The sequence below is a fragment of the Falco peregrinus genome, chromosome 5 (assembly GCF_023634155.1).
Source record: "Falco peregrinus isolate bFalPer1 chromosome 5, bFalPer1.pri, whole genome shotgun sequence".
Classification (NCBI taxonomy): Eukaryota; Metazoa; Chordata; class Aves; order Falconiformes; family Falconidae; genus Falco; species Falco peregrinus.
The window spans coordinates 104,899,133-104,910,602 of NC_073725.1; the positions used below are offsets into that span (position 1 = coordinate 104,899,133).

Here is an 11,470-nt window from a genome sequence, read left to right on the forward strand (position 1 = left end):
AGCTGTAGTATCTAGTAATAAAGATGGATATTTCAAGTAGGGTGGCTTTAAATGTTTTGGCAGGTGAAGTTCCAAAGCAGGTGAAAGTGAAAAAACTGAAGAACCTTAAAACTTTGGACTCCAAACCTGGTAATAAGTTGCTTCAGAATTAAATTACCAGTATTTTAATTTTAAAAAGCATACCCTATTTTTCCTTTGGCTAAGTGCTGCTTTTTTTTCTTTAGGTGTTTATACCTCTTACAAGCCATACTTGAACAAAGATGAAGAAATTGTTAAACAATTACAAAAGGTAATACTGCAAGTCTTTTCTTAATGGAAACTCTTTTATATATTGTCATGCAGTGTTTTAATTGAAGGCAGAGCTCTGTGTGCATAACTGAAATGAAACTAGATTCTGATTACTTTGCCCCAATTCATAACTGGATAGATAGATGTACACCTTCATTGCAGAAGAAAGGCTGCTGCCTTCTTAGCAGTTTGGGTAACAACACAAACAGTAGAACTCAAGAAGTTAGCTTAATCATGTAGAGAACTGAAGTGGTTCATCTGTGCATCTCTTTTGGGGTCTACATTTTGCCATCTCCATCTAGTCTGTTTGTTCTAGAAATCTCACGCTTGAGGTAAGAATCAGAGATTCTAAACTTCAACTGATTTGCACAAGTTTTTTATAGAAACTTTCCTTTAATTTCTATACATGAAAATAAAAAATCAGCAATTGAAGGCATGTATATCTGTGCAGAAGGACCTGACATATTCGTTTTCCTGTCATGGTTCAGGGTACGGGGTGCTGTGTGTAGGCTTATGGACAATGACTACAGAAAAACTGGAATAAATACTCTTTAAAAAACCCCACAACTACTGACATATTTTGAGGTAACAGACTGACTCTTTATTTCTTTTTTAAGGGTGTACAACAGAAGCGTCCCACAGAAGCACAGAGTGTGATTCTTCGGCGGTATTTTTTGGAATTGACGGAAAGTTTCATTATTCCATTAGTGAGTTCTCAGACTAACGGGTTTTTTACATATATAAATATGCAGTAGCTTGTTTGGTGTTAGTCTGACTAAGTCCAGTATCTAGCAGTGTACCCCTGGGGTCAGCACTGGATCCACTACTGTTCAACACCTTTGTTAGTGATCTAGGTGATGGGGCAGTGTGTACCCTCAGCAAGTTTGCTGATGGGACAAAACTGGGAGGAGTGGCTGATACACCGCAGGGTCTTGCTGCTGTTCAGAGAGACCTCAGCAGGCTGGAGAAATGGATCGACAGGGACCTTATGCAGTTCAGCAAAAAGGAGTGCAAAGTCGGGGGGGGGGGGGGGGGGGTAGTGCAGCTGTGCAGAAAAGGATCTGGGAGTCCTAATGGACATGAAGTTGAACATCAGCCAGCAATGTGCCCTTGAAGCAAAGGCAGCCAGTGGTATCCTGGGCTGCATTAGGAGGGGTGTTGCCAGCAGGCTGAGGGAGGTGATTTTTTTTCCCTCTACTCAGCGCTGGTGAGGCCATACCTGGAGTATCATGTCTAGTTCTGGGCTCCCCAGTACCAGAGCGAGATGGAGGTACTGGAGAGAGTCCAGTGAAGGGCTACTGAAATGACTAAGGAACTGGGACACCTTTCATGTGAGGAAAGGCTGAGAGAACTGGAGCTGTTTAGCCTAGGGAAGAGAAGGTGTGGGGGTGTGGCAGGGGAGGAGTCTCACCAATGTAAATAAATGTATGTAAATCTGAAGGGAGGATATAAATAAGATGGATACAGGCTCAGTTCAGTGACAGGACAAGAGGCAGTGGGCACAAACTGAAACACAAGGAGGGTCTGTCAGCCATCAGGAAATGCTTTTTTACTACGGAGCAGTGAAGCAGGTTAGGTTGCCCAGAGAGGTCGTGGAGTCTCTGTCCTTGGAGATATAAAAAAACCCTGTCTAGGCATAGTCCTGGGCAGCCTGCAGGGAAGCTTGTGCAGGGGGGGAAAGAGGGAAATAGCACCAGATGAGCCTTCCAACCTCAAGTGGTTTAGGATCCTGTGAATAATACCCGAGCTACAGAAATTTACCATTAGGCTATGTCTTGAGTTTTCTAAAATACTGTAGTCTTACAGTTCTTTAATTACCATACTTAGCAGAAAAATGAAGGCCGTAGCTTAATCTCAGAAATGGAACATTTATATACCTAGACAGAAGATTCAGATCTTAAAAAGGAATGCCTCTTTGTAAACATTGCTAGACAGCATTTTCAGATGTTTGCTTGCAACACACTGTGTAGCATTTATGCAAAGTAAAACTCTCTCTGTGTGTGTATTTTAACATGAAGCAAGATGGACATTTCTTTAATCCTTCCTCAATACTTGGAACATCTACTGTTGAAATTATTTTTTTTTTCCCATGTAAGAGTATTTCCCTTGACATTAAGAAATGTCAGTATTGGAAAGGTAGAGCTGGAAAGTACTTTGTAATGAGAAGAGCTCTGCAAGTGTATATACTCTTGTAGCAAATTGCTATTTGCTATGATAACTGAGGGGATGCTACAAGGTAATCTTTCTGTTAATACGTGAAAGATCAGCCAATTCAACTGGTAAATCAGACTGGCTTAATTTTTTCCCTTGGATATTTACTCTGTGCTTTTCCATGCAAATCATTAAAGTTCAGAGAATTTTTTCCCTTTTCCAGTCATATTTGTGCACTCACTGCTGTTAGGCTTGGTGTGAGAAACTATTTCTAGCACATCTCAGTTCCTTTCAGCTGCCTTGTCCAGACAGCATTTCGTTACTCATCTTCTAGGCAATTAATTTACTTCATTAATACTTTGTAGATGTACTTACCTTTGCAACTCCATTTTTACCAATGTTCTATCCGACTTCCAAAGAACAATGTCTGTTTCCAAAGGTAGACAGAGTTTTGGTTTGGTTTTCTTTTTTTATTCATTGATTTTGAAGTTGTTTTGCCATTGCATTCCCTGCAGTGGACAAATTTCAGCAGTCAGTCCTCCTTGGGCAGGTCCTTTTTCGCCTCAAGGCAGCTATTTGCTCAGATTATTGCAGTATTTTCAGGATTTCAAATCTTGCAGCTACATCAAGCATAAACAAAAGTCACAAGAGACTTTTGAGAAAAAGGTAATGTCTCTATACTTAGATTCAGAGCATCTAGAACTGGCAAAACTATTATGAAACTCAGCTTTATCTCAGTCTCTTTTCCTGTCAGGAAATCTTAATGGCCAACATGATGTTGCAGGGACTACAGAATTTGCTTTCTCTTACCTGGTCTCAGTTTTCCTCAATATTACTGCTGCTTCAGAAAAAAAATATGGGCAAATGAAATTTAGTATGGATGGCTATTTCAAACAAATAAATACCTTTGGGAGGAAATTGCATATACAGACCTCTTCACTAGATCATAAAATCAAAGATGAATGTAGGTTACCTAGGACATCTGATCCAACTCCACTGCTCAGAGCAAGGCTAATTTGAATATATAGCTCAATATCAAACCTTGCTATACAAGCATAGGCATAAACTGCTGTACAAATTCAACACACTTGCGTCCCCTGATTCTAGAGGAGGTTTCATCATGATCCTCATGCTTTGCCTTCCTCAGAGGCAGTAAATACAGCTTCTAGATCACCGATGACTGCAGTAATCATCCACAGTACTGCTCTTTCACCAAGACTTGGGTTTTAGAGTATAAGACATTTTCGTGATGACCATTTCTCAGTCGTGCTCTACTTGGCTGTAAACCCGATACAGTTTTACACCTGGGAGGAACATCCCAAAACAACATTGAAAGCTTTCAGAGTTTTGTGGTTTCCATTTTTCTTTTTTTGTGTATTTGGGTTTTTGTTTGTATCAACCTCAGTAAAAAAGCCTCCAGTTTTTTATTCTGAATGTAGCAGAGGTGAGTTCAGCAATCTGAAGGTTCATAAGGAGACTAATGGAATCTAGTTCCTTCAACTGTAATTTCTGTTCAGGATTTTTCCTTCTAATTTTGCTGGTTTTGTCTATTAGTGATAAGCTGGTTTGGTTTTCCTCAGAGTCACATGAGAATGGTTTCTAGACAGTGAATCTCAAAATTTTTTCTTTTCTTCCTAGCTGTTTTCTATATGCTGTTCCTGTAAAAGAATGGTTGTCACAAGAGTTTGCTTTATCAGGCGATAACTTCTTCTGGGTTTGGGTGTGATAAAACAGATTGAGGAAACTGCAAATTCAGGTGACTCTAGAAGATGCTATTACACTTTACAAAGGAAAGACTATCACTGAATGTAGAGATAAATGTACTCTGTATTAGGGTGTCACATGGAGAATGTTTTTTCAGTGGATCAGAATATTTTATTGTATAGCATCGTGCTACTCTGGAAATGGCAGGTATCTGGTGTTTGCTCTCTAAACATGGTACTTCATCTGTTCAAATCTCTAAGCCTGTTTTGTCTCACTTCTAGCCAGTCAGCAAAGTTGTTTGGAATGCTTAATGTTCACTGATTTATTTTATTATTTTTTTTTTGCTTCTGAACAGAGATGTTAATTTGTAAAATAGGAATTTGTGTCCGATGCAATAGTAAAAATTTACCTATCCTGTAAATTGGAATCGTGATGTAGTGATTGCAGACTCCTGACATATTTTTATGCTGACAAATGAATATTGTGTTTAGGTTGCTGAATCCATGCAGATTTGTAGGCTTTGACTTGCACTGAAATGGAAATTTGTCATTTGTTTTCTAATTTGTGCATTAGGGTAATAATTATGTTGTAATAGGTGCATACTCTCACCTAGCATTTGGAGGTGTGAAGTCTGTGTAATGGTGGACTTCAACCCAAAAACTTCTGCACAAAGTGAAGTCGTTTCTCTGGGCAGGTAGTTGGGACATTAAAATTGGGATATATAAAATTGGGCAGTGATACCTCAGGCATTAGATGTTTACATATCCTCTGTCCTGTTCTGAGCTCTGAACAACTTTTTGTGCTTGACCTGAACTTCTCATCATTTCAGAACGTGCATGATCAGGTCCAATTTCTGTCTGCAGGAACTGGAACATTCCCGCAGAGTTGTTTGCCCTTGGGTGTTAATGATTAGAGGAGTTTCTCCTTAAAATTTGTCTTGCTCTCCTCTTATTTTGAGACGAGATGGACATGTAGGGTGAATCCAAAACCTTTCCCTGGCATTCCCCTCCATCTTGCTTAGACTTTCACTCTGAGCAAGAGGTGAGAAACTTACTATGTTTTCTGTCATAAATCTTAGTTTACAGGGGGAGATCACCCTTTACATTCCCTGCAACAAGGAAACTATATGGGGGTGTGTCTTTTGTTTCTTCAAAAGATGGAACTACACTTTTCATAATAATACTGAATTTCATAGTATTATAGAAGCTGATTACGTTCGCAGATTAAAATGCACAGCCATTTGAATACACTTTCAAAATGAATGTATAGCAGCTTGTATCGATGTGCTTGTGTGAGCTGGCAGGGCAGAGCTGCCTCCTGTCATCGGACCTTCAGCTTCAGCAGTGGCCTTGCTGAGAAACCGCTCCTCCGCTCGTATGCTAGATGGCCCGTTTGGGGCACTAGCCATGCCTTTGCCAAACACTGCTGCTGCAGAGAGGCCCGCAGGTGATTCAGTGTTTTGTAGGTTAGTTCTGTACTTAATGTTTTGTCTGAGGCACTCTGCAAATCACTTCCTAATACTTGATGCAAAGTGCAATTAGTGTTTGTAATCACCCATGATGTGAAGGTACCTGTAGACTGTCACCAAAGAAAAGAGACGTTATTTACTAGTGGCTGGAGTTCAAGAGATATATATTCCATGTATATGTTTGTCTACTGTCCTCCTTTGCCTCATGTCCTTCAATCTTGCTGACAGAGTTCTGTAGTTAGGAAATACGAATGGTATTAGATAAGCTCCTTCTTATAAATATGCACGACCCCACCCTGTACCAATACTCAGAAGAAAAAACATTGTGGGCACAAGTGATAAGCAACCGTACACGTGGACTGTGTCTTTAGTATTGGTTATGCAAACAACCTTTCTTTTTCCTTTCCTTAGGAACGTTACGTGGCAAGCCTAATGCCTTTGCAAAAATGCATATCACCATGGAAGGTAAGGAAGTAATTCAAATGAACTGGAAACTGTTGATTAGAGAAAACAGTTATAGTATGCTCACTACTTTTTTCTTTCCATAGAGTCCACCACAGCTGAGGCAATTTAGTCAAGATGACTTCATGAAGACACTGGAAAAAGCAGGACCACAGCTCACATCAGGTTTAAAAGGAGACTGGATAGGACTTTACAGGTCACTTTTTTCATCAGCATAAAAAAATTCATAAATGAAGACAAATCAGTAGTATGAATGCTCTTTTTCCTGAGCAAACTTCAAATCAAACTTCAGATCTTTTCCTGAACAAATCAGTATTGATTTGAATAAGACTTACTTTTAGAATATATATATATATATATATATACACACACACCTTAATAGGAATTGGTAGTGCTTAGTATACTTTGCTCACTTAAATCTGTGTCTCTGTAACCTTTTAATGGGTTTCATAAGGTGCTATGACACTACAGGTCTCTGTATACCAATATGGTCTGTGGTTTTATTTCTGTGGTTCCTACTTCCAATAAAACACAAAGATAAAAATGAGGATATTTCAAACTGAGCCTTGCTTTTTTTCCTGACAAAATTTTGTCTTTCAGACACCTTTTCTTTATGTTGTTTTCTCAATCCTTGTCTTGATTAATAGAAACACCTGTTATGCTCCACTTGAGAATGTTAGTTTTTTGAAAGTAAACAGAGAAAGGGTCCTAATATATTTTTCAACCTCAAACATCATTACTTCACATCTGATGACTTAGAAAGCAGAGTTATCAAAATTTTAATTAAAATATAAACCCTATTTTTCTTTGGTGTTTTACCAGGCATTTTTTGAAATCGCCAAACTTCGACGGTTGGTTTAGGAGCCGGCAGAAAGAAATGACACAGAAGTTAGAGGCCCTTCACTTAGAAGCACTCTGTAATGAGGTTAGAAAAATGTGTGCTTATGATTATATTTATTATCTGATAATAAAAAATATATTCTTCCTCAAGTCAGTTTTACTCCTGGTGTGTTCATTGGTTGAACATAAAAATGTTTACAATTTTCTCAAGTCTGATCTAGCAAACAGTGATTTTGTTAACCAAGTACAAGCTAGAACTAACATAGCAAAAGACAGCAATATGAAATACAGTTTGCTTTTTTTATAACAACTGTTACGGTTTGTAAAATGTATCTTAGGTACTTTTTTGTTCTGTTGCGTGTTTTGAATTGAATTCACCACCCCAGAAAAAAAAGATATTTCCTTCTACTTGATAACAGTATTTCATCCAGCTTGCTTCCTTGGCATTTCATTTGACAAGACATTTTTAGTTGCGATACAGTTTGTAGCTTTGAAGGTATAAACTCAGGGAGTACCATAGAAAATTGACAACTAATCAGATATGGGTAGTAAAGAAACCTACAACTCCAAAGATATTAAAGCATTCCTACAACAAATACATGGTAATGGGAAGCTGAGAAGTGAAATCTCTTTATTGATATATAAAAAAATGCCACATAAATGATTTCTGTTGCAAGATCAGTTCTTAAGAGGCTGAAGTGGGTATCAGTATCATTTAAGTCGGAACGACTAATAAAGAAAGGTACTGCAAGAGGAGAAGAGATTGTGTGGCTAAAGAGGGAATAGGAAGAATAAAAAAAAGTTCAGTCAACACCACAGCTTTAAAACAAAAGATTGCACTGGTTATTTGAAAAAAGCCATTGATTTTTATCCCTTGCCTTGTCAATTCCCAAACAGTACATTGTAGCAGCCCAAATAGATTGTTCAGCTGGAGCAGCCCAAATCATTTGCAGGGCAACAGCTAGGTCAATTGCCTAGAATTTATCCAACTATATTTGACACGAACTTATTTCAAAGAAAAGGAAACGTGTCACGAATTTATTACTGGTTCTGCTCCATACTAGTTTTTTCTTTTGATCTGAATATTAACAACTTCCTGTATATGAGCAAATATATTTAATAGGTGAATAGTAAAGGGGCAGGGGAACAGAACTTCCATAAGAAAATTCACTTGATGAGTATATTTTACTAGTTATCAACTATGTATTATGCTAGTAGATCTGATGTGGTAAACATTTGCTGCCATTTTGCATTGTAGATGCTGGTTTTGAAACTAAGCCTGTTTGGCATGATTTGTTTGTTGATGTTGTGCGCTAGTCTGTTATGCTAAGTCCTGAACAAACATGCAAATAAAGCAGATTTTGCAGTTCACAGTAGAGACAGTACATGAGTAAAATGAATTTAGTAAGTGGCATGAGAATAAGGAAAAGGAGAAGACCCATTCTGAACAGTAGGTGTAGATGAATACTATTGTTGAAAATTATACAAGTTACCATAAATATTTCAATGCTTAATTTTTATTCTTTTAGAACTTGGTTTTCTGGAGTCAAAAGCATACTGAAGTGGAAACGGTGGATCTTGTCTTAAAGTTAAAGAATAAACTGGTAAGTAATGGAATTGAACATGGCTCAAATTTGCATTACTTAACTAGATAAGTGTTACATAGTTGTGTTTACAGGCATTTGAACGAAATATACTCCTTAAGATCTGGGTAACCCAAGGAATCAATCACTCTAGTTTTGTAAAATAAAACCAGTTCATTTCGGCTAAGACTGTAAGGTTAAGCTAGCTTCCCACCATTGTTCAGCTATGTTGGAAGCATTGCACTGATCCTATTTTTTTTAAAACAAGTTGAACTTTTTGACTGATCTGGGTGGGAGCAAGGCTGAATCCTCAGGGAAGAAGAAAACCAAACTTCCTTATGATTACTGAAAGTCCAAATCAGTGTTAGCTGATGCTGTTGTGTGATTGTTGAGGAAACCTCCTATAGTCCAACTTTCTACGTGGTCTGTAAATAAGGAATTAATTTTTCAGATACACTAATATGTCACTTTTGTGTGACATATTCTTAAGGTGAACTTGTATTTTTAGTAGAAACCATGTTTCATTGTACCTTTGCAGTTGCAGGCTGACAGAGAACACCTTCCTGTGAAAACTGACACACTGAAAAAGCTGCAGACACACATCAATGATATCATACTAGCACTTCCAGATGACTTACAGGACATCTTGCTCAAAACTGGCACAACATGATTTCTACTGGGCTTTTTTCGTGCAGAAAGCAAATGGCAAATGCAGTTTCACAGAAGACAGTGGCTTCCCAAGTTCAGAACACACCTTTAAATAGTATGTTAACACTACAAATGGACTGTACTAATAGTATACTCTACTATACTATTTTCACTGGGTTTTTTCCATTTAAACACCAATGCAACTAAAGGAATTCCTGTGTCTAATATTATTGTTTGAAATAAGTGCTCTTAAAGAAAAATCTGTGGGCATATGAAACTATACCACAGTATAGGACCACGGTGCAGTGCTGGCATTGCAGAATGTTTTCCAAGTGGTGCTGCTATACCCAATCCTGTTAACTCAGGGGTAAGCAATATTGATCCTGTACTGTCTGTCCTGTTGATGTTGTATCTGATCGCTTTGCCTTTTTTTAATTTTTTTTTTATGTTTTCATCTAGCGGTGAGTCCAACTGACATGCGACTTGGTCAGAATACATTATAGTTGAGGTATTTTACTGGTAAATCATTGCTTTCAAAACTGTTTCAGGGACAGCTGAAATAATTGGATTGGCTCTTAACGTTCTTCCCTTCTCCTCCTTACATCTTTCCAAAACCATATTAATTTAGCATCTTTAAAGAAGAGAAGGCAGCTGACAAATTTTGTGAAGAGTCGTCTCTTCCATTCAATGTCAGTTAATTAGGGTGCTCTTACTCACATGCCTTAAATACAAAGTAATTGTATTCTAACTAGTGGTTTTAAACTGCTGACATCCAGGATTTAAAGCGGATCGCTAGTGTAAATGTAAGCATGCAGTATTCATCACAGGAAATAAACAGTGGTGTTCTAATACGGATTTTAAAATCAGTGATTTCAGTAGAGTTAGCTGATATACAATCTATTTCAGTTGGAGATCACAGCAGTTACAAATCCTGTTATAATCTTTTATTTTTACTTATACCAGTAGGATGTTCGGGGAGGTGAGGGGGCTGAAGGGATAAGATGTTGGCTTCAGCTGAAAAAAGCCTATGGAAAGGTCAAACTGTGGCAAGAAGAGATTGTAGCCTGAAATTATTCTCAATATATGCATACAGCAGACATGCATCAAGAGTAATTTCCTCTTGCATGTTAAGCAGCAAGAATGTGATGTTTATCTTCTTGAACAAGTTTCAGTGGTACGTAAGAACTCAGCTGCTCCACATGCAGTGTTGTATTTGACCAGTTTCAAACAGAATAAACGTAATGCTGTAGTGTACACACAGCAGACACTCGCATGACAAGTGGATCACAGTTATAAAAAAAACACTCTGCTTTTAAGTGCTTGAATGGAATTTTTTAAAACTTCCAACATAATCCTGCTATAAGAATATGCTTTTGTATGATAAATATTTCATACCATCTTTCTAAAAATGTCTTATTTAGATATAAAGTGTCACGGTATTTTTATGAAAATGTATTTTAATACTGTTATGGTTTGTATACGGTTACTCATGACCAAAAGTTTAATGTATCTATTATGTTACTTAAACTACACCACTTCAGCATTAATTTCTAACTCGCAAATATTTTTTTTTGCACACCCTGATGAGTAGCATTTCTAATCCAGGAATCAGTAAGTGGCCCTTCTTATATGAAATTATCTTAACTATTTAACCTGGAGCACTGTGTAGTTTCTTGGAACCATGTAAACTGGTAACAACTATGATAACTGTCACATGACTGCAAATACATATTTTTGTAAAAGAAAATAAAAGGTTTGATTTTTATTTTTTTTGTCTTCGGAAGCTATGTTACTTAGATGATTGGGTTTTCCCCTCTCCTGTGTCAGCAGAGCTGTTCAGCAGCTTGTAGAGACTGCTGCAGTCTGACTTGATGAAGCTGAACCCCTTAGGTGACCAGAGATGCCTGATGTGATGGAGCAGTGTTGTAGCTTGACCGTACATCATGGTTGTAATACAATAGAGCTGCAGGATCCTCAAAAAATCAAATGGCAGAGAGTGACTTCCAGACAAAATTTATCCAATATTCAGTCTATTTCCTGTGTGCATCTGAGACACCTGTGAGAAACATGGTAGTGGGAAGTAGACTGCAAGCAAAGTTCAATTCAGGTTTCTTTAATGGAGTTGGTATTAGTTTAGATCCCTGAATAACTAGATGCTTAAAAAGAATGGCAAAAAGACAAGTTGTACTTCGTTGGTTGCTGTCTTCATCAGTGACTTGTAATGCTTTTCAGTAATGGTGGTTCAAAAAGACTTTTAACCTGTAACTACAAGTCTTGGCAAAATGCAGTCACTAAAACAGGAACCGTCTTTCCTCTGCAGGTTTCT

General features: G+C 37.7%; 1 protein-coding gene across 3 annotated transcripts in view; it reads left to right on the forward strand.

The window, feature by feature from the left end:
• Positions 1-10,909, forward strand: part of DENND6A (DENN domain containing 6A) — a 28,347-nt gene extending 17,438 nt beyond the window's left edge. For 2 of the 3 annotated variants that reach the window (XM_055804612.1, XM_055804614.1), the window contains 8 exons: positions 64-129; positions 225-289; positions 906-995; positions 6,023-6,076; positions 6,160-6,269; positions 6,896-6,998; positions 8,443-8,517; positions 9,035-10,909. In XM_055804612.1, coding sequence (XP_055660587.1) covers positions 64-129; positions 225-289; positions 906-995; positions 6,023-6,076; positions 6,160-6,269; positions 6,896-6,998; positions 8,443-8,517; positions 9,035-9,166 — 695 coding nt within the window. In that variant the 3' untranslated portion in view covers positions 9,167-10,909. The remainder of the gene's footprint in view (positions 1-63; positions 130-224; positions 290-905; positions 996-6,022; positions 6,077-6,159; positions 6,270-6,895; positions 6,999-8,442; positions 8,518-9,034) is intronic. The other variant, XM_055804613.1, reaches the window with a different exon arrangement.
• Positions 10,910-11,470: the final 561 nt, after the last annotated feature.